This window comes from Macaca fascicularis, chromosome 17 (genome assembly GCF_037993035.2).
Source record: "Macaca fascicularis isolate 582-1 chromosome 17, T2T-MFA8v1.1".
Classification (NCBI taxonomy): Eukaryota; Metazoa; Chordata; class Mammalia; order Primates; family Cercopithecidae; genus Macaca; species Macaca fascicularis.
Genome location: NC_088391.1, coordinates 27,587,770 through 27,615,725, shown reverse-complemented (window position 1 = coordinate 27,615,725; position 27,956 = coordinate 27,587,770). Strand labels below are relative to the sequence as shown.

Here is a 27,956-nt window from a genome sequence, read left to right as displayed (position 1 = left end):
TAAGTTTTCAGCTACTTTGGGTAAATACCAAGGAGCATGATTACTGGATTATATGTTAAGAATATGTTTTATTGTTTGGGTTTTGTTTTTTTTTTCTAGAAACTGTCAAAGTGGCTGTACCATTTTTCCTGTCCGTGAGCAGCGAATGAGAGTTCTTGTTGTTCCACATCCTCGCCAGCATTAGGTGTTGTCAGTGTTCCATTCTAACAGGGTATTCTCATTTTTGTTTTAATTTGCATTTCCCTGATAACATATGATGTGGAGTATGTTTTCATGTACTTATTTGCTATCTGCATATCTTCTTTGATGAGGCGTCTGTTCAGATCGGTAGCCAATTTTTAAATCTTTTTTTAAATTGTTTTGAGTTCATTGTATATTTTGGGTAACAACAGTCCTTTATCAGATATGTGTTTTGCAAATATTTTCTCCCAGTTTGGGGCTTGTCTTTTCATTCTCTTCTTTGGGTCAAATTTTAAATCCATTATTTCTGTTATGATTTGAATGTGGTTTGTCCTTTGCCAAAACTCATATTGAAATTTGATCCCCACCGCGGTGGTGTTGGGAGGTAGGGCCTAGTGGGAAGTGTGTGGGTCCTGGGGGCAGATCCATTGTGAACAGATTAATGCCCTCCAGCAAGAATGGGTTCTGGTTCTCTTGGGACTGAATTAGTTCCCAAGACTGAGTTGTTATAAAAGGGATTTCAGGCTGGGCGCAGTGGCTCACACCTGTAATCCCAGCACTTTGGGAAGCCAAGGCGGGTGAATCACAAGGTCAGGAGTACAAGACCAGCCTGGCCAACATGGTGAAACCTCGTCTCTATTAAAAATACAAAAAATTGACCAGGCGCGGTGGCTCAAGCCTGTAACCCCAGCACTTTGGGAGGCCGAGGCGGGCGGATCACGAGGTCAGGAGATCGAGACAGTCCTGGCTAACATGGTGAAACCCCATCTCCACTAAAACTACAAAAAATTAGCCGGGTATGGTTGCAGGCGCCTGTAGTCCCAGCTACTCAGGAGGTCGAGGCAGGAGAATGGCCTGAACCCGGGAGGCGGAGCTTGCAGTGAGACGAGATTGTGCCACTGCACTCCAGCCTGGGCAACAGAGGGAGACTCCATCTCAAAAAAAAAAAAAAAAAAAAAAAAAAAAAAAAAATTAGCCAGACGTAGTGGCAGGCACCTATAATCCCAGCTACTCAGGAGGCTGAGGCAGGAGAATCACTTAAACCTGGGAGGTGGAGATTGCAGTGTAGCTGAGATTGGCACCACTGCACTCTAGCCCGGTGACAGAATGAGACTCTGTCTTAAAAAAAGGGGATTTCAACGACCTTGGTTTCTCACCACATGATCTCTTTGTGCACGTCTGCCCCACCTTGACTTTCCACCATGACTTGAAGCAGCCAGAGGTCCTCAGCAGATGCAGCTACCCAATCTTGAAGCTTCCAGTCATCAGAACCATGAGCCAAATACACTCCTCCAATTTACGAATTAACCCAGCCTCAGTTATTCTGTTATAGCAACAGTAAATGGACAGAGTTTCTCTTTAACAAATTGCTTAACCATTTTCTTCAGACTTTATCTGGTAGAGGCAAAGAGTCTGAGTGTCTCTAGATCTAAATCAGAATCCTGTTTTTAAAACTATATAGTTTTATTCTGTTGTTATTTTAAAAGTAGCATTATACCATTTGTTTTCATTTTTGCTAAGTTTGTTATTTTATCCAACAAAAAAACATGCAAACATGGCAAGTACCTATAGCATCCATTCTGGCCATTAGACAACCACAGTCTTTGTTTCTTTGGTCGCTTTCCCTCACCTTCCTGTGCTAGCTATAGCTGAGTAGGCTTTTATAGCTTCACAGTATCTTCCTTTTTCTTATTTCTGACAGGGTCTTCTCAAGCTCCTCAGTGCCTTTTTCTTTTGTGAACTCGTTTCATATAAAAATTGGAACACTCAAAGGGGAACAGATGAGTTTACCTGGGGATGAAAAATGGACTGCCCTTTACACACTCCACCATAGGTCAGTAGGCATACTGCCAGGGTATAGGTTGTTACTCTGGACTCTTATCCTATTTTGCTCCCTAAGCTTTGTTTTGTGTAGGTTTGCGTGCGTCTTGTCTCTGCACACAACAGAATAATCTATGGATTTTTTTTTTTTTAAAGACAGAAGACAGAGTGTTGCTCTGTTGCCCAGCAGGCTGGAGTTCAGTGGCGCGATCTCGGCTCGCTGCAACCTCTGCCTCCCGGGTTCAAGCAATTCTCCTGCCCCAGCCTCACAACTAGCTGGGACTACAGGCATGTGCCACCACGCCCGGCTAATTTTTGTATTTTTAGTAGAGACAGGGTTTCACTGTGTTAGCCAGGCTGGTCTCGATCTCCTGACCTCAAGTGATGTGACCCAACGAAGAGAATGAAAAGACAAGCCACAAACTGGGAGAAAATATTTGCAAAAGACATAGGTGATAAAGGACTGTTATCACGCCTGGCCAATCTGTGGGACTTTCACAGGATATAGATTCGAGGATTCTAATTCACTGTGTATGTGTTTTATATATATACGTGTGTGTGTGTATTATATATACATTTTTTTATTTTTATTTTTTGAGACAAGGTCTTGCTCTGTCACCCAGGCTGGAGTGCAGTGGTGTGATCTTGGCTCAGTGCAACCTCTATCTCCCAGGCTCAGGTAATTCTCCTACCTCAGCCTCCCAAGTGGCTGGAACTACAGGCACATGCCACCAAGCTCGGCTAATTTTTTTTTTTTTTTTTTAAGACAGGGTTTCACCATGTTGCCCTGGCTGGTCTTGAACTCCTGGATTCACACAATCCACCCACCCCAGCCTCCCAAATTTCTGGGATTACAGGCGTGAACCACCATGCCTGGCCCAAATTAAGTACTTTTTTTTTTTTTTTTTTTTTTTGAGACCAAGTCTCGCTCTGTCACCCAGGCTGGAATGCAGTGGTGTGATATCGGCTCACTGCAACCTCTGCCTCCCAGGTTCAAGCGATTCTCTTGTCTCAGCCTCCCAAGTAACTGAGACTACAGGCACACGCCACCATGCCCAGCTAATTTTTGTATCTTTAGTAGAGACAGGGTTTCACCATACTGGTCAGGCTGGTCTCGAATTCCTGACCCCAGGTGATCCATCCACCCTGGCATCTCAAAGTGCTGGGATTACAGCCATGAGCCACCACGCCCTGCCCAAATTCAGTACATTTTAAAAGCTCCACACGTAATTTGATGTTCAGCCAAGAATGGGAATTAGTGGTTTAGCCCTTAAAACTTCTGACACCAAACAATAAAGAAGAGCTAGTTTTAGATCTGAGAGATGACAGATGAGTCCTGGGTGTGGGTACATCTATCTGAAAAAACATGCTTTCTTTCTGGTCTTTGAGGATAGGCTTGCCATTGACACTCCTATGGGAAGGAAAAAGATCCCCTTTTAAAATTTTCCTTCTAACAGATGAGTGTTTGAAGAACCTTAGTGATATGTGAGAGAAAAGGTACATTTTCATAAGGACACTACTTTAGAAATTAATGGATTCTTTTCTTTTTGCACAAGTTTATCTTAGATTTTCCCAAAAGTTTTGTTTCCTCTCTTGCTCACACAAGGAAGTCGATGTTTTAATGCTTCTAAAATAATTGTCCACTAATTTACACAGAGAAAGGTTAAGATTTTATAGGAATGAAGAAGTGCCCTCATCTGCTGGTAGAGGTTTGTGAAGATGCCATGGAATTCGTTTTAAAAAACAAAGGTTAAGAATGTTCAGTATGTTCTTCAGGCTATAATTCATGTAAATTGCCAGTCATTCTGGACCTTAACATGGAGAGTTTTATTTAGAGGCTGGATTCTTAACCAGGAATAATGAAAAGAGGCAATTACAATCTTAACTATCTTAACTATAATCTTAACTGTCTTATTATGCACCCCCCCCTTTGTTACATCAACAGAGTTGGGAGAATCGTGAAGAGAAAGGAAAAGATCAAATCTTACTGTTGTTTTTAATTCAACCTTTGTCAAAACACATAGAAATACAAAGCTTACCAATTTTCTCAGTAAATTCAGTTAAAAAGAACATTTTGTATTTAGGAAGTAACTGAGGTTGGTCTGTGTAATAAATTTAACCTTTCATATTGTCATTATTTAAGATGACAATTGTCATATGTCAGTACTAATATATATAGTCCCAAGATAATGGACACACAAAAAAGTATTGAGAGTGGATGACTATGCTTACTGTGTATTAAAAGAGCTTGTTTTAATCTCATGTAGACATTATACAGTGCTACCATAATATATTTCTATTTAAGAAGCTACACCTATGGTAGAAATTTAATATTTCTGGAGACAAGGTTTGAGTTGTCCTGTAAAATATCTATGTAGTCCAAAGGAAAACTCTACTGAAACTTTACCTATGCTGTGTATACTATATTGGCCCTAAAATGAGGAACAGAAATATACTTCTAAAAGCAAGTTTCTATGAAATCATCCAGATGATAATAGAAATAGTATAACTAGTTTCCTCCCAGCCATTTGTACCTTTAGAAAGCTTTAATGAAAAAGTAAATAGGCCGGGTGCGGTGGTTCACGCCTGTAATCCCAACACTTTGGGAGGCCATAGCGGGTGGATCACCTGAGGTCAGGAGTTTGAGACCAGCCTGCTCAGCATGACGAAACCCAGTCTCTACTGAAAATACAAAAAATAGTCGGGTGTGGTTGTGCGCTCCTGTAATTCCAGCTATTCGGGAGGCTGAGGCAGGAGAATCGCTTGAGCCTGGGAGGTAGAGGTTGCAGTAAGCCAAGATCGTGCCACTGCACTCCAGCCTGGGCAACAAGAGTGAGACTCCATCTCAAAAAAAAAAAAAAAAAGTAAATATATTAATTTGAATTTGCCCCTTTTATTATAGTATTTATTCATTGGAATACTAAATTCATCTCTAGAAGTGAACAATTCTCTGCCATGCAGACAAAATTTTTTACTGTAATTTAGGCTGCTGGATTTTGATGTGACCTAAGAGACTGCATTTCATTTAAGATCCCTGCCCAATATAAATACAGCCTACTGAGATATGCTTGCTGCTTTTCCTGCTCCGCACACTTTGCCTTTCTTCCTTCAGGAACAAACGTGTCGCTGTTCCAGAAGGAAAGAATTTCATCTGCCATATTTTTGAGAAATCATATACATTTAAGATAATCCCTTGTCTGAAACCCTTGGTGCCAGATGGGTTTCATAATTTTGAGGGAGTTTAGAATGATAATATGGTACATATGCCAAATAATACATAACACCTAAGGCAGGTCTGGGTTAGCTCCCAATCAAACATATTAATATTTCTGCAGTGAGTATTCCAAGAGAATATTCCAAGTATGATAAAGATTATAAATAGCTCTGTGCCAGTTTACATATGGTTCTGATGCCATATGACTTTTGGCATAAAACACACAGAATCACTTGGCTTTTAAAGCTTTCTCAATTTTGGAACTACAGATAAAGGATTATAGACTTGTAATATACACAAAGGCCTTTTATACTTTGCATTAGACGAAGAGAGATACTTGAGGCCCATTTTACTATGACCTCCTAGTTGTTCTTCAGACATACCAGACATACTCCTCCCTCTCTCCGTGGAATGTTTGACTCCTGTTTGTGTCTGGCTCACTCTCTTGTCTCCTTCAGATCTTTGCCCAAATATCACTCAAGTCTTTCCCTGACCACTCTCTTTTAAATTTTAAAACTCCTTTCCCTACCAGCCTTCCTTGCCCTTCTCTTTGCTTTGTTTTTCTCCACAGTCTTTAATACAATCTCACATACTACGTATTCCTCATTTATTCATTCGTTTGCTCTCTTTGCCTGAAACTAGAAAGTCAGTTCTGCAAGGATGGGGATTTTAGTTTTATTTATTCATTGTTACAGCTCTAGCATTTACAGCTGTGCCTGGAATACGGTAGATACTAGTACGTGGCATTTTAAAAGAGGAAGAGAGTGTTGTTTGTTTTCACATATTTGGAAAAATATGGAAAACATATATTCTGTTTTTTCCTCTACAGATGGACTTTCTAGGTACTAGATCTAAAGTGGTCAATAAGAATAGCTAGGCCGGGCGCAGTGACTCACACCTGTAATCACAGCATTCTGGGAGGCCGAGGCGGGCGGATCATGAGGTCAGGAGATGGAGACCATCCTGGCTAATACAGTGAAACCCCATCTCTACCAAAAAATACAAAAAATTAGCCAGGCATAGTGGCAGGTGCCTGTAGTGCCAGTTACTCAGGAGGCTGAGGCAGAAGAATGGCATGAACCCGGGAGGTGGAGCTTGCAGTGAGTGGAGACCGCACCACTGCACTGCAGCCTGCCTGGGTGAGAAAGCAAGACTCTATCTCAGAAAAAAAAAAAAAAAGAATAGCTAGGCTGATGGCTACAATCTGGGGTGGGGAGTGGCTAGGAATGGGGAGACAGGTAACAAGAAAGGCAATTTCAGATGGTGGGAAATAGTGACAGATGGATGCTGTTGCACTTTTGAAGGACAATGATACAACACAAAGTGATGATTTTAGCTTGGTGGTCAAGGAAGCCCTCTGAGCTGAGTTCTGAAAGACAGAAAGGAACTGGCTTGCAAAATTGTGGGAAAAGAGCATTCTAGGCAGAAGAAGGAAGAAATATAAAAGCCTAAGGTAAGAATAGGCTCGGTATTTTAAAGAAAAAGGTTCAGTGTGGCTAAAGCACAGTGACAAGGAGAAAATTCTACAAGATGAGGATGGGAAGTCAGTAGGGGCTTTATAATTCCTGGTAAGTACTTCAAGTAGAGGAGCAATGTGAATCAATTTATATTTTTAAACAATCATTTTTGTTCTTTATGGAGTTTGACAAGAAAGAAAGAAAGGGAACAGGGAGACTAGTTACAAGTCTTCAGCAGTGGTTCAGACAAGAATTAACAGATGGTTCCTAAGTTGTTGACTTGATACGTGAAATGGAGAAAGACCAGGGTAGAAAAAAAAAGACTTTTGTTTGATTTTAGTTTATATTTTGAGACATTGGGTAGAGGGGAGTACAATTCAAGAGTTCTGTTGGCTATAAGAGCCTTGTCCTCTGTGAAAAGATCAGGGCTGAAGAAGTAAATTTGGAAATCTCTAGCATATAGAGCCCCTTAAAGGCTGAGAATGGATGAGATACTAGGAGAGTTATCTTCTATCTATCTTCTCCTAGATAGAGAGGAGAACACTAGTGTACTTCATACAAAGAACACAACATCAGACCAGTAAGACTCTTAACAACTAATTTATTTTAAAATAGACAAACTATTAATTGTAGAAAATAGTAACATAGCAATTTTAAATGTATAGTTTTAACCAATACAAAAAAGCAATAAAGCAATAATATCTGAAGCATTATTTAAGAAATCTCAGTACACGATCTCTGAAGTTCCTAAAATTCTGGCACTAATTCTAATGTGAACTTAGAAGCAAAAGACCCAGAAATAGTAAGCCCTTGACCTAAAAACTAACTGATTTGTATGATATTCATGCAGAAATTAATGATGAAAGGGAGTAAAGTTTTCTAGTGCCATTGTTATCAAAATAACTGTCAAAATAGTAAGCTTGAAACTTAATTGAGCATAAAATAAAATTTTGTTTTCTAACAAGACCAGATTTCTTTTTAAAAATAATTCTGAGTTAGACAAAGTGATTTTCCTAAAAGCTAGCTGAAGCTACCTATTTTAATTACAGCATCTCTAAATAAGTTAATCACACAAGATAGTTTAAATACACCTTTAGGTGTAGGGGAGGGGAGAAGCGCCTCTTTTTCTAATGCAGCTGTTTTAATTTGAAGCTTTTGCACAAAATCAGATAGAAACATTAATGCCTAACCCATAATGACCCTTGATTACTTGTAATTTTGGACTAGAAATAATGTGGCTTTGAACATGCCAGTGTTCGACCATACTGACTTAAAAAAATAAAAGATAGACAATTGCCAGTTCAAAAGATACATGGAAGACATGTACCATTCCACAGAAGACACAAACCTTCCCAAATTAAGAAGGACAGAATAATTTTGAGATGCAATTAGACAAATCTCTATGAAAAAAAAATTAAGGCTCCTATAGTTAACAGTCTGTTTATGGAGTAAAATTAATTTGTGTCTTAATTCTTCAGGACCCAGAAACGTTAGAAAGTGCACTTGGGATATACTGTGTTAGGGTCCTCTATATCTAAGATCTGGTAGAGCACTTTACTTTTTCAAGTACTAGATGAGTACTTTATAAATTCAGTGATCTGAATGGTATAAAAACCAAGAGTACTATCAATAATCCTCATTTAAAAACGTAAGTTGGATGAAGAAAATAATCAGTAAGTTCTTTTAAGTTCTGAGGTATGAAATCTGTGTCAGTAGTATGATAGTATCATGTGTTTATACTTTGCTTCCAGCTTTTATTTAATTAAAAGCAAAAATTTATAGAACAAGCACACAGTATATCAGATTCCAATAGTAAAATAAAATCTAATGTGTAAAATTAGTAATTTTTTTCTAATTTCTAATAATATCCATTTTTGCAGAAGGGTTCAGGATAATTTGGGTGAATGAGCAGTCAATCAAATTGCATTTGGAAGATAGGACACATTTGCTAAGGGTGTTCATGTTAAATTAAAACAATATACATATAAATTAATAAAAACAAGAGCAAACATCACATGTACGCTACAAAAGAAGGCAAAGTAGTCAGACAGGCATGGGTTATCAGGACTCCCACTCTAGGGCCATTCTTACTATCCATAAAGCACAGCAATTTTACTTTGGAAGTGGAAACAATCTGCTACAATTTTTTAAATGGCAGGATTTACACAAGATTTTTCAATCTTGTATAAATAACAATGACTAACATTTCAAGTGGCTTAGGAATCACCCAAACAATTGCATCTGCACACTTTATATCCACAAAAAGAACTGAAGATATTAAATGTGGCCATAAACAGAACCTGGGAAAGTTACACAGTCACATCTGTCAAAGACAAATGAATCCAGAGGTGTACACGGTGTCCACCAAGGTCCTGAGATCCTCATTTCTCTTCCTTGTTTGAGGTATCCATGCTATCATTCATTTTCTGCTTTTGCATTCGTGTTCGAGTGGAAGCTGGAAAAAGGACGAAGAACTGTTAACAGCATTGGTGGTACTGGGTAAGCTGGCAAGTGGCTGCCATACATATGATGCTAATGTCAAACTGATGGCGCTCAGGACCTTGCAAAAAGCAGTGGTCTTCATTCTAGTATTTGACAGTACTGTAGGGAGTTACAGTAAACAATAATTTATCGCATATTTCAAAATAGCTAGAATTGTAATGTTCCCAATGCAAAGAAAAGATAAATGTTTGAGGTGATACATATCCCAATAACCCTGATTTGATCATTACACATTGTGTACATGTATCAAAACATCACATGTACCCCTAAAATATGTATAACTATGATATATCAATTTAAAAAAACTCCCCCCCCAAAAAAGCAGTGGTCTCCAAATCTTTAAATATCATATATCCCTGTGAGTAAATTTTTTTCCAAGCCTGTACCACAAAAATATGTATGCGTGTACAAATTATAAAACACATACCCCAAGCAAACATTAAAATGAGATAAATAGAACTTCTATTTTATGTACCCCAAAAGATGATCTTGCATACTTCCAGGTATGCCCCATTTTGCAGGCCACTACTCTAGATATAGAGGTGGTTGATGCTTGGCATATACTTCAGCAGACTAGAATACTCAGCTGGCCCAGACCGAATATGCCAGAGTGAGTAGTGGTATTCTTTACAAAGCTATAGTTTCCCTTATGTTTGGAGATGCCTTGCAGGTACTGCAAATACATCAGATCATAGCTCATTTAAACTGGGCATAGAGTTTTTGTTTTGTTTTGTTTTGTTTTGTTTTGTTTGAGACAGGGTCTTGCTCTGTTGCCCAAGCTGGAGTGCATGATCATAGCTCACTACAGCTTTGACCTTCTGGGCTCAAGCAATCCTATTACCTCGGCCTCTCCAGCAGCTGAGACTACAGGCACATGCCACCATGCCTGGCTAATTTTGGATTTTTTTGTAAAGATGGGGTCTTGCTATGTTGCCCAGGCTCATCTTGAACTCCTGGCCTCAAGCAGTCCTCCCACCTTGCCCTCCCATAGTGCTGGTATTATAGACATGAGCCATCATGCCTACCCAGGGCATGGCCATGTTAAAAGCATGTTATGAATTACAATAAAGACAAAGCCAGGATACTTATTTTAAATTTCTTAAAAATTCTTAACTCGATTTTAGAGGTAGGCATGAGCTCTTTATAAAGAAGCACATTTGGAAAAATGGAATGTCCTTTCATTCTGGGCAATCCAGCATTGTATGATGATCTTTCCTAAATGTAATTGTTTAAGAAAAGCTGAAGAGCATCCTCGAGACTCCATCTCAAAAAAAAAAAAAAAAAAAAAAAAGAAAAAAAAAGAAAAAGAAATGCCTTAGCCTCAGGGGTTAAAATTCTGGCTGCTTTTTCACAATTTTGTAGATGTACAAAGGTCCTGAACTTTGGCCTGGCAGAGGAAGCTCGCCACCATAGCTAAGTGTGTCACTGGGAAATGTACTAACTATAGCAACTGAACTCTTCTCTAAGAAAATATACATGTTTTTACAGCTTTCAGCTCCTTTTTAAGTGCATATTTGTGGGTTCCGAAATGTTTCCTTATGTCTTCAAGGCCTGATTTTGGTTATAAGCCTCTTGTCTATTTTCATGTACGGAGGGGAAAAGACACAACTATTTAAAAGTTAAAATAGGAACATAGAAGTTGACATAAAATCCAAAAAGAGATTCGTTTATAACTAGAAGATTTTGTTTTAGTTACTTTTAATTACACTTTAAAAAAATACATAAAAAAAATTCTTTTAAATATCTTATTTTCAAAGTTAGTATCTACAAAGATGTATTAAAAGAAAGCCTCTCATTTTAATTTGTATTGTTCTCATTAGTGTGTCCTGTGCCCTAGGAACGATAGTTTTAACACCTATCTCCTGAATATTTGTCTTCTTTCAAAATCCCAGTTCCTTTTCCTATCAATGGGTCTGGCAGCAGATACCGGGAAATGTTACACTCACTACCATAGCTGCCTAAGACAACTCAGTAGTAGTCAGTCAACATTTTTCTCTTTCCTGATGTGCCTTCCATCTACTGTACTTGAATTAATTTTTTTTTCTAGTCTCAGAGTAGTTTTGAATAGAATTCCACTTACCCTAAAATTATATCACTCTGTATAACTTGAAAAATGACACAGTGTTCTTTATTAAAATTCTGATTTCCAGTAATGGAAACTTTCGTTTGAAATTGTTTTAAGATTTGCAAATAATGAAAGTTTAATAATGGCAGAATCAAAGGTTATTCCTTAAATAAGGGTGATGATGTTTACATATGCTAGGTTTATAAAGCCTTTCCCTATATCTAATACTCCTAAGTAGTTCCTCTTTGTAGTTCTGCTAACATATTTTGTAACTGTAGCCATCTGTGTTGAATGTGGTCAAGCAATGTTTCACTTCTTAGTCTTTCCGCACGAAAGATCACAGGAAGAGTAAAAATGACCTTCACTTTGCATCATACACTTAATCCACAAATGTTTGTAGGTAAATAATATAATCTTGATTGAATTATATTTTAAATGCATAAACAAACCTGCCAACGGAAGAGATTATACATTCCTTTATAGAATGAAAAGACTTCCTGCAGTGTACACAATTGTTTCTTTCATTTACACAAGGTGAAATAAGTACTTACTCATTTCTGCCAGTTTCTGCTGAAATTTGGACTCCCCTGGGAGATGTTTACTGCAGATTTAAAAAAATGTAAAACATTTCATGTGTATTTATAAATGGAAAACTCAAATTTCCAGTAACTGACGCTTTCGATGCCTTATTTTAATGCTATTATTTTAGTGAGTAGCTTTTAATTTTAAAACTTAAAAACTAACCATCTAAAACATAAATGTCACAAATTTATGATGCTATATATTTTTTCAGTGGTTCTTACAAAACATAGTGGTTAATATTTTTAAAGAGAACATTTTTAAATTTAATGTTAATAACAAAATTTTATGAATAGCTTTGTAAAAAAGATCAGGGTTTATTAGTTATCTTCACTGCATGTTGGTACACAATTTGTAAGGTGTTTTTAACTTTGCACTACCCTCATATCTATTATTTTGAGTCATTCTCACAGCTGCCAAATAAACTTGGCATGAAAGAAAGTGGTATAAGTCAGGAGCAGTGCTAAGACTCTGGATTCCCCAGATGACCATTTCAGCTACTGGAAAACATTCAAAAATGGTTCCTACCTTCCATCTGCTTCATCTGATCCTTCAATATCAAAGCGTAGTTTTTTCAGCGGTTTAGGAGGGTTGCTTCCTTCAGCACTTCTTTTGAGCACACGGTCGCTGTTACACACCATCTGATTTATTTTCTGGAACTTCTCAGAAGTCTACAAATTACATAATTCTTTACTTTAAATCATTAAGTGCCAGTGTTTTGTAGTTAGCAACCTCAAGTTATAGTTTGAGGTGTGTCAAAAATCGGGCAGAGGTAATCACTTCATTTTAATTTTCTGCTTCATTGGACCAAATAAAATATATGAAATATCTAAAAATCAGAATAACTACCTAATTCCCTCCCCAATTAAACACCCACTCTTTGTAAATCCTCCTGTCTTTTCCCATGCAGCTCACATTCTTCCTCCAGCAACTGCCTAATCTGCAAGTGCTGGTTCCTCATTTTCAGGACCCACTATACAGGACTACTTTTCAGAAGTAGGCAAGTCAGAATAGCTTTCTGGAAACTTGCTTTTGTCATTTTTTTTTTTCTTTTAGGCTATTACATAACCAGAGGGAAGGTCACAAGAATTTGATAAGAGATGATGTGTTCAACGAATAATAATTTTTGATTCACTTTGTGGGTATTATGTTGACAAGTCATATAGACTTTCTGATAGAAATTATATCTGATTTGACTGATAGATTCAACAGTGAGAATTAGCTTTGCCAATTATGCTTTATTTTCCAAAAATTAAATAAGTGAATTCTCCCAATATTAAATTCAAAACAGGTTTTGATGGTAAATCTATCTGGAGCACATATACAATTTAACAAAAACTAAATCCCATGCTGCTATTAAATGTATAATATTTTAAATTATCAGCTTTAAGATATGGAAGTACATTCAACTTTTTCCCAATTATTTTAGAGGTTATGGCAAGCAAAAATGTTTGAAGACCACAATGTGATACCTAGCCAGCTCCAACTGTCCTTATAAGGTCCCATAGCTCCTTTGTAAAGCCTCACAGCTGCAGCCCATCATGAACTATTTGTAACGCACATTTTAACATTTGGTCATTTGGCATACAAACTTTTACCTCTCCCTAGTTACTTGAGGCAGTGTGGTGGGCAGCCTCTCAGATGGCTCCCAATGACCCCACCTCCTGGTATTCACCTCCTTGTGTAATCCTCCTCCCCTCATGTGTGGGCTAGATCTACTGTTGTCTTGCTTCTAACCAAAATAATATACCAAAAGTAATGGGCTGTCATTTCCAGAATTAGATTACAATAAGACTGTGACCCATCTACCCCTCTCTTGCTCTTTATTTCCCTGCCTCCCTCAGAGTCCCTGCTCTGGGCAAAGCAAGCTGCCATGTTGTGAGTAGCAAGTAGCACTATGGAGGGGCCCAAGGGCAAGAAACCAACAGGCATCGAGGATCAGCCAACAGCCGTTTGAGTAAGTCTGCCAGTGAATGCTCCTCTAGTGGAGCCTTGAGATGACTGCAGCCCCTGCTGACACCTTGATCACAGACTTTGGAGAAACTCTGGTCCAGCTAAGTCATGCCTAGATTATTGACCCACAGAAATGAAGGTAATAAACATTTGTTTTAAGTCACTAAGTTTGGGGGTAATGTATTATGTAGCAATACATAATATAGGCAGTCTTCGCATTCCTATAAGAATATAAGCTCTCTGGCCAGGCGCAGTGGCTCACATCTGTAATCCCAGCTCTTTGGGAGGCTGAGACAGGGGATCATGGAAGCCAGGAGTTCAATACCAATCTGGCCAACATAGCAAGCCCCTGTCTCTACAAAAAATTAAAAAATTAGCTGGACATGGTGGTGCATGCCTATAGTCCTGGCAACTTGGGAGGCTAAGGTGAGAGGACTGTTTGAGTCGAGGAGTTTGAGGTTATGGTAAGTAGGTGACAGAGGGAGACACTGTCTCTAAAAATAAAAATAAAAAAATTGAAAATATAAGCTCTCAGGGGAGTGGAGATGGTGCAACATATTAATAGTAATGCATACTGAATATGGGACTGCTGAATTAGTGACTTTAATGGAAGGCCAACTAGTGTTGTAGATTTGCAGCCTAGAATAAATGTTTCAAAGCAAAGCTTTCCCTTGGATCTCCTAGAATGAAGCCCTGCCACTTTCATTGAGGCAGGATCTCATGTAAACAATTCCTAATCAGTGTACCAGAAAAAGAATATCCTAGAAGTCTGAGAAGTCTGAGAGGAAGGACAAGCAAAAAGTGCATATGTATGGAAGGAGACCAGTAGGCAGGGACAGGCTGGTGACATTTGGATATCGGGTTTACATTTTGGAGTATCTCATTTCAAATCACACTCATAATGAGTGAATTTCAAAACTGTTTTATAAAATTCCTGTGAGGTTATGTACATACATACATGGTATCATAGAGAGATATTTGTTCTTTGTCCCCGGTTCCTGGAACAGAGCTCCTAAAACCCTTCGAATTTCCTGAGTGATAAGGGTAATGGGACCCTCTTTTGTTCTAATGAGGTGATACTTAGTGCATACCTAGCTAATTTAGGATGAAGCTGGTTGCCAGAAAGACCAGGTCTTGAGCAGAAGCTTGGAACTTTCAGCCCCACCCTCTATCCAGGGATGGGAGGGGGTTGGAGATTGAGTTAACCAATTATGCCTACATAATGAAACCCCTATAAAAACCCCTCAACAATAAGGTTGGGAGACCTTTGGAGTTGGTAAACATGTCTAAGTGCTAGGAAGGTGGTGCACCCCAACTCCCCAGGGACAGAAGCCCCTGTGCTAGGGACTCTTCTGGACCTCACCCTATATAATACTTCTTCATCTGGCTGTTCATTTGTATCTTTTATGATGAACTGATAATAGTAAGTAAAATATTTTCCAGAGTTTTGTGAGTAGTTCTGGCAATGGATCAAACCTGTAAGGAAGAGGCACTACTGGAACCCCCCAACTTTGTATCCAAGTCAGAAGGAAGTATGGTGTAGCCTGGGGACCTGACACTTGTGACTGGTGTCTGCAGTGAGACCAGTTTTGTGGGACTGAGCCTTGAACCTGTGGAGTCTGATGCTGACTCTGAGTAATTAGTGTCAGAATCGAATTGAATTGTAGAACACCAGAGAGTTGAAGATTTGTGTGAGAAAAAAATCTTACACATTTGGTGACAGAAGTGTTATGAGCAAAAACAGCTCACGTATATATGTATGTATATACACAAATGTATATATGTATTATATAACCTCAAATGAATATTTAGAAAAGTTTTGAAGTTCACCAATTAGGAGTATGATTTGAGATTAGGAGTATTTTTTTTATATATATATATATCATAAATTTCTATGCAATATGCCTGGATGAGGTGTTTGAATAATTACATTTAGAAACTCGAATTATTGAAAGCTTTAATTTCTTTTATACTTACAATGCATACTATTATATTTCATAGAAAGAAAATACTCACCCCAAATGATTCACCAATTGATACTAAGATTCTGTCAAGTTAAGATGAAATGCCAATTAGTAATAAAAAATCATATACAATTTTGCAGAGACGAGCATAGATACATCATTCTGAACTATTAGGAATACTAAATTAAAGGTTACCTCTACCCTAGAACTACTGACAAACTATATTCATTTGGGAATTATTGTAACAGTGCCCATTTAATCATATACTCACCTAGTCTCTTAGTTTTACAGCAAAAGTTATAAGTCTGCAAGAACATATTCTGCTATTGCCCATATTTAGGGAGGGCAAAGGAAAGTTTCAAGTTTACCCCTACTGAGTTCTTCGTAAATCAATGGGTAAGTTATCAAATTTCTTTCATATTTTCTCATTTAAAATTCAAGTAATATTTGGAAAAAACTTACAATATTAAGTAATAATCAGACTTCTAATTAGCCTCTATACTGATATAGTAAAGGCTATCATATATCATATATGGAGTCAGAAATCTTTATTAGTCTGTCTTTATTTGAACCATATAATTTATGTTCTTGATAATAAATCTGAAGAACATCATTAGACTGACATGACTCAACAAAGATTTGAAAACATGAACATGGAACTAGTGAATATAGAGAATTTTTTGTCCTCTAATTCCTTGATAAGTGGCCATCATTCTACATATAATATTTGATTAACCAGAACACCTAAATGTACCAGGTAGTGTTAAGATGCTCTCCTAATGCCTGGTCAATGATTTATTAGTTAGGAGGTTCAGAATGTGACTTTCTTGCTAAAGAATACCAACACAGAATTTATTTCACTAAGGATCAGCAAGTAGCCATCATTATCACCATAATATGGACTAATTATCACTATTAAAGAAAACTACCTAAGTATACATTTTCATATAGTGGCATGGAACAATGTAAATTTTCTTAAATAGACATGACGTGGCATCTTAGCAGCTTAGAACAAGTAGTAGGTATCAGTACACAGATATCCAACTACAAGAACACCAAATAAATAAAGGATGATACAGAGGCACATGAGAGCATTTGTATCATATTGCCAATTATTTCTCACTTCATATTTTTCTGTAGAGTTTGAAATTTTTATAATGAGTACGTACTACTTAAATAATTAAATATACCATGCAAATGTTTTCTGAAAGGCCAACATATTCCCCTTTTCTTGCCCATTAGGTACAACCATATGGGCTGATAATTTCTGAGATGAGACTACATTAACTATACTAGCTAATCTGCCTCCTACTTTACACAAATAAAGTCAGTTTCAAATAGCCCGTGATAACATATAATTAGTCAATTGAAGCACTTCAAAGCCAGAGAGCACTTGTGGTTGGATGTGGAAGATAATATAATGATTTGTAGTTGCACACAACCTTTCATCTGAGCATTTAAAACAGCTTCATACTCATCATTTCCCTGATCCACAGCACCCTTGTGAAGTACAGATAGAGACCTGCCCAAGGTAAAGTGGTAAAGTGGCCGCCAGCAGGATTAGGGATGGACCTCTAAAGACTTAATTGACAGTAATCTACATTTAATATAACAAGCAAAATGAACAAAATCCACAGGAAGCAAAATTTACAGGACATCCAATAAACTACAAACTAAAAGTACTCAACCTAAAGTAACCTGCTTTGTTTAGCAGATTGGCTACTTAGAAAAATATGAAAGTGTTTTGAAACATATAACCAAACTGGTTCTCAAATTGTTTACAAAAGAAGATACCCTAACAGTCAGGAAATCTGATAAGTAAATGTGTAAACTCATCCAAGTAAATAGATTTTCTTTCTCTCCATATTCTTATTATGTTACTTAAATAAGCAAATAGAGTTTCAAGAGTCTAGCTTATTTGAAATGAAGAAAGCTTTATATTTTTTATTCTTGGATCAAAATAATCGCCCTCTCATTCTTTACTACTTCCATAAAGAGAAAACACACACCTTGATCTTGGAGTCATTTTCGTGGGTGTTGGCAGACCTTCTGAAATTTTATATGGACTCTTCAGGGGTGAAATATAGATGTTCCCTCCAGGAATCCGTAAGGGCGAACTAGGAAACTTGTAAGGACTTCGAGGAATGTGAGGTATTGGTGACAAGGTAGGGGGCTAGAGCAAAAACAGAAAAGTAGACCATTTATTTAATGTTTTGGTGGACCCATTACATTAGATTTTTCCAGTCAAAGGATACTTTCGACCTACCCTGGTGGAAGCATACTGCAAAATATTTGTTTTCAGTCTCTGCATGAAGACCGAGTTATAGAATACTATAATAGAATCATACTCCTCTTCTTTGATCAAAACACGTTTGAATGTCTGAGAAAGAACAGTAGAAAAAAAAAAAAGTAAAATTTACTTGTTAAATGAATTTTAAAATTTCTACCTTTAGATTTTCTTTTCTAATAGTTTATAATACTTTTTGACTGATAAGAAGCACATATTATAAAAGAAAAAAATAATCTAAAATTACTTCTTAGGCTTGGATTATAGCTGCTCTCCGAGAAGTGAAATGTCACAGAATGATTGAGAGAAATAGCCAGGCAGCAGCAGATGGAATAGCTGGCCATCTAAGAAGACAGGAGTAGACAGGCTAGTAGAATGGAAAGCATGATCAAAGGGAATCAAAGGGCCAGAGCTGAGCGAAAGCCAATAACATTATGTATCAATATTTGGACTACATTCTCTGGCCTGTACCTCCCGGTATTCCCCCCAATCTATAAGGGTTTAAGTATGCATTACTCAATTGCAAGAAGTAGACATTTAGTAAAGGCACTATATTTTAGTGATAGATTTCACTCAAATTTTAGGTAAAAACACAGAGGTTATATCAGATGCCTCTGATATATACAATTAAAATGACTGAATTTAGAAAATAACTTCAAACATACAAACAAAAATGACTTGGTTTGTATTACTTTTGAAAACTCCAATAATAAATGGGAAAAATATCCCACAACTCACTTTCCACAAAACAATATGAAATATGTCATACCAAGTATATTTTACTACTACTATTTCTCTAAAGGGAAGGTAAACCAGAAACACAAAATGTGTTTATACTGAACATTTTTATTATTTATTTGCAAGGCTGCATTTATATTGGCTTTTCCTATAAACTAATACAAATAACTTCAAAGAATATCTAATGTTCTATGACTCATGTCAAGTTTATTACAAATACCTGCCTATTACAGGGATAAAGTATTACTTGTTAACTTTATTAAAAAATATGGATATGGATAATTTCATTATTTGCCTTATCTTTCCAATTCTATTTAAGTTACAAATAAATAATATAACAATTTTCATTTGTGAATTTACAAAATAAGGTCAGAATATATGATCTCATTAATGAATAAAATTACCTATGTTATGGATACGGATTTATCAAAAAAACTTACTATGGAAAATTACCTACCTCCTGAACAGCATGAGGAAGATCCTTGTATGCTGTTACGATGATTTTGAATTTAAGGTCTATATTCTTCACTTTGCATATGCCATACATGGAACACATCATAATCTAGTAAATAAATATGATGTAAAAGTAGTCAGAATTTTATTACATGGTTTTATTCTTAAAAAATGCCATTTTCTTTCTTTTAGCCTCAAAAAAGAAAAGTTTAATTTCCTATAGAGTTATTTCTTTCCACACTGAGCTCAGTTTGAAATTCTACATGAAATGTTTAACCCAAAGTGTGTTTAAAGAACAAAATGCAAATCACAAGGCTCAATTATTCAGGACTGATCACCTGGCTTGTAAATTACCCTAACTTTGGCTCTTGTCCCTTAAATGTTTCCCAGAAAAGCTGAAACTAGAATAAATTAATTTTGTATAACTAGCACTTTAAAAAGCCAGATGTGAAAACGTTTCAAACTATCAGATAAAATAATATTGAACACACTTGGTGGTGGTGGTGAGGAGGCCATGGTGACTGGAAGGGTATGTAAGAGAGTCTTATGTATTGCTGACAATGTTTTGTTTCCAGATCTGGATGCTGGTTATACAACTAAGTTCAGTTGATGAATTTTTGTTAGAATGTATCCTTTTGATACACAGGTTTTTACGTATGTGTATTACATTTCAATAAAAGATATTTTAAATGCAAAACTAAGTTCTGAAAATGATTCCCTGTGACTTTAAAACATCAGACATTATTTGTATGAACTTTACAGCCTAATTTAAGTACTCATTACTTCTGCAACATTCTTGCTCTTACCTACTATTGCCAAGAGTGCCAAATAATCATCTTTTGCTTGGCATCCTACAGCCAAGTGTAGACAGTGTAGTACTGGCATAAGAATACCTTATGTAGATCAATGAAACAGAATTGAGAGTCCAGAAATAAATATTTACATATTTACAGTCAACTGATTTTTTGACAACTGTCAATGAGGAGAGAAAAAATCTTTTCAAAAAATGGTGCTGGAACAACTAGTTATCCACATACAAAAGAATGAAGCTGGACTCCTACCTCAACTATATTAAAAAATTAGCTCAAAATGGAGCAAAACCTAAATGTAAGAACTAAAACTATAAACCTTTTGGAGGAAAACAGGGATAAATCTTAACAACTTCAGATTTGGCACTGGTTTCTTAGATATGACACTAAAGCATCAATAACAAGAAAACAACTACATAAATTAGACATCATCAAAATAAAAAACTTGTGTTTCAAAGGACACTACCAAGAAAGTGAAACAACTCACAGAAAGGAAGAAAATATTTTCAAATTACGTATGTGATAAGGGACTTGTATATAGACTACATAAAGACCCCTTACAGTTCAATAATAACAAGACAAATAACCCTATTAAATAATGGGCAGTCTGGGTGTGGTGGCTCATGTCTGTAATCCCAGCACTTTGGGAGGCCCAGGTGGGTGACTCACTTGAGCTCAGGAGTTCGAGACCAGCCTGAGCAACACGGCAAAACCCTATCTCTACAAAAAATACAAAAATTAGCTGGGCATGGTGGTGTGTGCCTATGGTCCCAGCTACTCGGGAGGCAGAAGTGGGAGGAACACTTAAGCCCAGGGATTCGAGGCCGTAGTGAGCTATGATCATGTCACTGCACTCCAACCTGGGTGACAGAATAAGACCATGTCTCAAAACAAAATGGGCTGGGCATGGTGGCTCACGCCCGTAATCCCAGCACTTTGGAAGTCCGAGGCGAGTGGATCACAAAGTCAGGAGTTCAAGACCAGCCTGACCAACATAATGAAACCCTATCTCTACTAAAAATACAGAAATTAGCCAGCGTCGTGGCACACACCTGTAATCCCAGCTACTCAGGAGGCTGAGGCAGGAGAATCGCTTGAACCCGGGAGGCAGAGGTTGCTGTAAGCTGAGATCATGCCACTGCACCCTAGCCTGGGCGACAGAGCAAGACTCCGTGTCAGAAATAAAAAATAAAAATTAAAAAAAAAAATGGGCAAAGGGTCTGAATAGACATTTCTTTAAAGAAGATATACACATGGCCAGTAAACACATGAAAAGGTGCTCACGATCACTAGCCATCAGAGAAATGCAAATCAAAAGCACACTGAGATGCCACTTTATACCCACTAGGATGGCTATGATTAAAAAAAAAGATTAAAAAAGTTGGTGAGGATATAGAGAAATTGGAACCTCATACATTATTGGTAGGCATGTAAAATGGTATAGCCACTTTGGAAAATGATCTGGGCATTCCTCAAAAAGTTAACATAGAATCATCATATGACCTAGCAACTCTACTCCTAGGTATGTACCCAGGAGAAATGAAAACATGTACATAAATGTTCACAGTAACATTATTCATAATGGCCAAAAAGTGGAAACAGCCCAAATGTTTATCACTTCATGAATGATAAGCATAATGTGGTATATACTCATACAATGGAATATTATCTGGCAATGAAAAGGAATGAAGTACTGATACAAGCTACAATACAGATGAACCTTGAAAACATGCTAAATGAAAGAAGCCAAACACAAAAGACCACGTATTATATAATTCCATGTGTATGAAATGTCTAGAAGAGGAAAGTCCATAGAAAACAGATTAATATTGTCTTGGGCTTAGGGGGTAGGGGAATAGCGGGTGACTGCTTGAGGGTATGGAGTTTCTTTCTGGTGTGATACAAATTCTAAAATTGATTGTGGTGATGTTTGTACAACTCTGTGAATACACTAAAAACCACCGAATTGTGCATTTTAAATGGGTGGTTTTTATGGTGTGTGAATTATGTCACTAAAGCTATTAACTATATATATGTATATATATATTTTTTTTAATTAGAAAAAAAAATTTTTTGAGACAGGGTCTTGCTCTGTTACCCAGGCCGGAGTACAGTGGTGTGATCTCAGCTCACTTGCAACCTCCACCTCCTGGGCTCAAGAAATACTCCCAGTTCAGCCTCCCAAGTAGCTAGGACCACAGGTGCAAGTCACCACACCTGGCTAATTTTTAAATTTTTTGTAGAGATGGGGTTTTGCCAGGTTGCCCAGGCTGGTCTCAAACTCCCGAGCTCAAGCGATCTGCCCACCTCAGCCTCCCAAAGTCCTAGGATTACAGATGTGAGCCACCGCACCCAGCCAAAAGTATATTGTTCTTATTAACCTATTTTATAGAGAAAAAGGAGGATATGAAAGATAATTCTCTCACTGTAAACTAATTGATTTCATTCATTCATTCAATAGGTATTGTTTTAAATCAACTGATTCTTAAGTCTCATGCTTTTTTCACACTAAAATGATATCCAGCTCACTACTACACAGAAAAAGCCTATAAGAAGATTCTTCACCTATTTTTTTACAGGTAAGATCTTTTGTCTCATTAAATAAGTAGTTACTAAAATATACTCTTGAGTGTTAAAGCTTTAATTTGTAAGAATTACAACAAAAATGTAAATGGTAGCCAAAAAATGAACATATATTAAGTCTAATAAATTGATCTAGTTTCTCATTTGAATCTAATATTTTCTTTAGAAATCACTTAACAAGGCTGGGTGCGGTGGCTCAAGCCTGTAATCCCAACACTGTGGGAGGCCGTAGGCAGATGGATCACCTGAGGTCAGAAGTTCGAGACCAGCCTGGCCAACATGGTGAAAACCTGTCTCTACTAAAATACAAAAATTAACCAGGCGTGGTGGTACACGCCTGTAATCCTAGCTACTTGGGAGGCTGAGGCAGGAGAATCACTTGAACCTGGGAGGCAGAGGTTGCAGTGAGCCGAGATTGCACCACTGCACTTCAGCCTGGGCAACAGAGTGAGACTCCATCTCAAAAAAAAAAAGAAAAAAGAAAGAAATCAGTTAACAAGTAAGTAGGAAGGAGAGAAGGTGAAGTGCTTGATTTTCTTACTTGGTCCAAATGCCTGTCTCTCATGAGTTCATACTCATTCTGCAGCGTATGCTGGAAAAGGGTCCAGATGATGTGTTCTAGTTCTGGGTGCTCAGATAGAAGGCGTTCACATAGTGTATTTAGCCGGAGATAGGCTAGCCGATACACTGTGGGGATAAGAAGAATTAGTCATTTTTACTGTTCATTTTGAATTACAAGTAGATTTTTTTCAAATCATGAAATTGCTCTGATTATAATGCTGTTAAGCAGCATTTTAACAGAAACCTCATTTCTGCCACTTCCCCCCCCCCCAAGAGAAACACGTTTACTGGTTTATTATGAAGGATATTACAAGGGATACAAATGAAGAGATGCAGAGGGCAAGGCATGTGAGAAGGGGCATGGAATTTCCTTGCCCTCCCCAGGCATGCTTTTCTCCAGGAACCTCCAGCTGGGCAGATACCCAGAAGCTCCCAGAACCAGGTCCTTTTGAGTTTTTATGGAGGCTTCACTATGTAGGCATGAGTTTTTTTTAAAAAATAGGTGTTTGGGGGAACAGGTGGTGTTTGGTTACATGAATAAGTTCTTTAGTGGTGATGTTTTAAGATTTTTCTACTACTATTTTCCTTAAAAATAATTGATTCCTTGTGTTAGCACAGTTCTAGGTACATATAAGGCAGAATGATACATGCTGAATTAACTATTATGGCATGAAATTGGGGCAGAGGTGGGAAGTAGTGGAGGAAAGGTCATAAGACACTGTAAAATTAGGCCAACCCAGTAGGGTTTGTTTCAGTTCCATTAATAATCACTCACCATTGGTCATTCCCACTATCAATATTAAAGAGGAACAATCTTTTTAAAAATTATATAATTGCCAGTGTCTATGAATTTTTCCAGTCCTAAAAAAATTAAACCACACATTTCTCTATAAAATACCAATGGAGCATACTGTGTTGAAAAATGGTAAACTTGTAGATTACCTAAGTGTAAAATGACTGCAATATGTAATTTATTTAGTCTATAAAAACTACTGAAAATGCAAATTTGGCAAAAAGGAATCCACAAAATTGAATTTTCCTTCATCTACTTTAAATATCATATAAAGACCCTTTATATGTCTCTTTCAATGACTTGCAAAAGCTAATTTAAAATTTTTAAAGCTAACAATTTATCTCAGTGGTCTTAAACTTTAGCATACATCAGACTTAGCTGGAGGATTGTTAAAACAAGGTTTTGGGGGCCCTATCTTAAGAGTTTCTGATTGAGCGGGTCTAGGTTGGAGCCCCAGAATTCTCATTTCTACAATTTCCAGGTGATGTGGATTCTGCTGGTTGGGAATGACACTTTGAAATCCACTGCTCTAACCTAAGGATAATATCTGACAATATGCCTGTAAAGCTCAGCATAATTCTTACTTGAATAAAATCAGGAAAAAGATTATCATGGAGGAACATGACCTTTTACTGTCTTTCAAAGAGCTCCAAGTGGGTGTACACTAGGAAGTATATGCGCATGCACAGACACTCAAATCAACCTCCCCACCCCACAATATATATACACACTCAGAGAATGCTACATGACCTGGTTACTGGCCTTCTTAAAGGTCCTGAAAATATCCACTAAATGTGTCTGCGGTAGGCAACAACACACTACTTTTGTATGTACATCACACCGGCTGCAGCAGGGAGGCATGGATGGGGCAGCATGCTCCAGGAAGCCCGGGGGAGCCGGGGACAAGTAGGAACCCCGCCCCTTCTGAGTAGGGACAGGAGCTCCCCAGTGCCTCTGCAGCTGCCCAAGCCACCGCTGCAGACCCAGGCATCCCTGTGCTCTCAGGGCTGGGGAGCAGGTGGGATCCCACCCTCCCCAGTGCAGCTGCAGCCACCCAAACCATGGCTGTGGACCCAGGCATCTCTGTACTCTTGGGGGCCCGGGAAGGCACCCCCCTCACCGCCACCGCCCTCACAGGCTCAGAAGTGCCTGCTCCCACTGCCTGGTTTCTCCCTGCTGCCAGCGCCCACTCCAATCTCGGAGCAAAGTCAGGGCTGAGCCTGGGTGCTGTCACAGCCCAGCCAGGTGTGCGCACGCTCAAGGCAGCGCTGACACACCAGCCCCCTGCCGCCTCAGCCCTCTCCAGACTTTGGGCGCTGACAAGCATGGGGGAAGCCAAAGCGGGGGCTGAGGGCAGCTTGGCACTGGCTGCAGGTGCCCCTTGGCGCATGGATGGCAGCAGGAGGCAGATGGGCCTCCTGTTGAGGCCCCACCTTCAGGCCAGGGAGTGCCTGAAGGCTAGGAGTGGGCGCTGCCAGTCCCACAGACCGGAGTGAGGACTTGTGGTACCTTTTCTGGGCCCACTAGTGGCTGCCCATGGACCAACTGATATGTACTTTCTCCCCACTGAGGCCCATAGAAGCCCGAGGCTCAGCCAGAGCAGAGCAGAGGATGAGACGATGGGACAACTAGCTGCAGAGAGGAGCTACCCTCTCTACTGATAGCTGAACACTTGTCAGGACCAGCAGCTGCAGAGAGGAGCTACCCTTTCTGCTGAGAACTGAACACTTGTTGGGACGACCTGCCTGCAGAGAGGAGCTACCTTCTCTGCTAGGAGCTGAACACTCATCGGGACATTGTGGTTACAGAGAGGAGCTGCCCACTGTGGGTCTTTTCTTTAAGCTGTTCTATTGCTCAATAAATCTCCCCTTCATCTTGCTCACCCTCCACTTGTCTGTGTACCTCATTCTTCCTGGTTGCAGGACAAGAACTCAGGACCCACCAAATGATGAGGCAAAAAGGACAGTACCACAAACAGGGCTGAAACGTGCCCCTTGCTCACCATGTTGCGGATAAAGAGAAGAGCTGCGGCCCTTCGCGCAGCCCAGAATTGGGAGCTCCCTGAGCCAGGGCTGTGACTCCCTCTTTGGGGCCCTGTGGTTTCTGGCATCTCCAAGCTTCTGGGGGCCACTTTATTGTTCCCTGATGCCAGCTGTGGAAACTGCTTGTGGTGTGTCTGGTCCAGCTGCAGCCTCACAGAGAGCCAGCACCTGCCTGCCCCGCTGCAGGAGCCGGTATTTCTGACTGTGTGCAATGGCCAGACCTCATGCTTGCTCACACACCCCTCTCTGTTCCACGTCTGACTTGCTCCTGGCTGGCATGGGACCCAAGCCGGTAGTGTGAGCCAAGTGCAGCCTGTCAGGCCAAGGGGGTGAAATGAGCCCAGTGGGCCTGAGCAAAACTCGGTCAAAGGCGCCACCGGCCACAGAGGTTTCCGGCCAGAAAAACGACTCTGTGAATAGTCAGGAAAGATCTCACAACATTATCATTTCCATTTTATAAATGAGGAAACTGAGCCACAGAGATATTAAGTGACTTGCCCAGTAATGTACCTAGAAAATAGAAGAAACATGATTTGAACCCAGTCAGCCTGGTTTCAGAGTCCATGCTCTTGAAAAGAATCATCTACTAACCTTTTTTATAAAACAGTGAAAGAGAGGTAGATTTCAATGGCTTCTGGGTCTGGAAGGCTGAGGTTGCTTGTGTCTCTGCATTTGCAGTAGAATTTACACGTGTAGTTGAACCTTTTTTCTTTGGAGATCTTACAGGAGAAAGATACCTAGATATATTTAAAGGAAAAGTCTTCATTTGAAGTTGGCTAAGAATCACAGACTATACACACACTTTAAGGTTGTATACCCAGATACATCTTGTCTATTTAATTGGTATTGTATATCAAATTCACTGAGCAGACTACTTAAATGTAAGCTGGGAAAGATATATTAATAGGAAAACTGCTTGTCATCATCATATCTAACTCTATTTTAATAAATGGCTTTTCCTGGGGATTGCTGCCTTATTAGAAAAAATAGCTATATATGTATAATGTACAATTTTAATAATTATAGTGGGATTGAGACCATAAGATGATTCCAGCTAAAAAAAAAAAGTATTGATATTAGTGTTACCTTGTTTTTGTGATTCTCCCCAAAATTTTTTTAGTTGTAACTAAATACGGTGATAACTTAGATATGGTTCATATCTAAGATTTCAGTTACACACACAGATTTACACACACCTAAATCACACAGTACAGAATTCTATGAATTAATACTTCAAATAACATTATTCAGACAGATTTACACCTGTATACTAAATATGTCAGGCATAACTCAAGGCAAGGATATTAGCAAATATTATCATTCTGTGCTGCCCCCTATTTAACAGAATAATCTAGATCTACTTTCTGATTTTCTTTTGGTAGTTGGCAAACAAACTTATTTTTAAAGACATAAATTTTAAGAACAAAGGAACAGGAAGTAGAATTTGTACCTTACTATGGATGTTTCTACAACATGTAGTATATTAACTAGTACACTAAGAAAAGCAACTCATTATCACAATGATTTTAGAAGGACCAGTGTCTGGTCTATTTTCCACTTTGGATTTTCATTCAGTTTACTGACAGTATCGTAAACTGGCTTAACTTGGGCAAAGTTAGTCTCTGAAGTTCTAGGTGTAAATATCCAATTACCTACCAGATGTAACTACTTGAATCTCAGACTTAATAAGAACAAAGCAGAGCTCTAGATTTATTTTCCCATCTCAAAGAATAGCTCCACATTACATCTAGTGTCTTAAGTCAAAAATCTAGGAGTTATTTTTAATTTCTCCATTTTACAAATTCCTGAAATCCAATGTAAAACCAATGTAAAACCTATTAATTTATCTCTAAATATACCCCAGATCTCTCCATTTCTATTTCTAACACCATACCTTAGACCAAGTCACTTACATCCCTCATCTGAACTACAGAAATAGTCTCCAAACTGGTCTC

The 27,956-nt window shown here is 38.4% G+C and overlaps 1 protein-coding gene and 2 long non-coding RNA genes across 5 annotated transcripts in view; 2 read left to right on the top strand and 1 right to left on the bottom strand.

Annotated features, from left to right (window-relative positions):
* The first annotated feature begins 98 nt into the window (after positions 1 to 98).
* LOC141408983 (uncharacterized) lies at positions 99 to 15,277 on the top strand. The gene is made up of 2 exons (XR_012426951.1): positions 99 to 211; positions 13,663 to 15,277. It is a non-coding gene; the product is annotated as an uncharacterized lncRNA (long non-coding RNA).
* The window catches only part of RB1 (RB transcriptional corepressor 1), a 174,870-nt gene continuing 154,170 nt past the window's right edge, over positions 7,257 to 27,956 (bottom strand). For 2 of the 3 annotated variants that reach the window (XM_005585835.5, XM_015439274.4), the window contains 9 exons: positions 26,593 to 26,738; positions 23,147 to 23,292; positions 19,218 to 19,322; positions 18,002 to 18,115; positions 17,745 to 17,908; positions 15,788 to 15,818; positions 12,347 to 12,489; positions 11,791 to 11,840; positions 7,257 to 9,127 (listed from right to left, as the gene is read on the bottom strand). In XM_005585835.5, the coding sequence (XP_005585892.1) occupies positions 9,054 to 9,127; positions 11,791 to 11,840; positions 12,347 to 12,489; positions 15,788 to 15,818; positions 17,745 to 17,908; positions 18,002 to 18,115; positions 19,218 to 19,322; positions 23,147 to 23,292; positions 26,593 to 26,738 (973 nt within the window). In that variant the 3' untranslated portion in view covers positions 7,257 to 9,053. Of the gene's footprint in view, positions 9,147 to 11,790; positions 11,841 to 12,346; positions 12,490 to 15,787; positions 15,819 to 17,744; positions 17,909 to 18,001; positions 18,116 to 19,217; positions 19,323 to 23,146; positions 23,293 to 26,592; positions 26,739 to 27,956 lie in introns of all 3 variants that reach the window. The other variant, XM_065533233.2, reaches the window with a different exon arrangement.
* LOC102144863 (uncharacterized) lies at positions 16,001 to 26,965 on the top strand. The gene is made up of 3 exons (XR_010582589.2): positions 16,001 to 16,131; positions 22,484 to 22,601; positions 25,882 to 26,965. It is a non-coding gene; the product is annotated as an uncharacterized lncRNA (long non-coding RNA).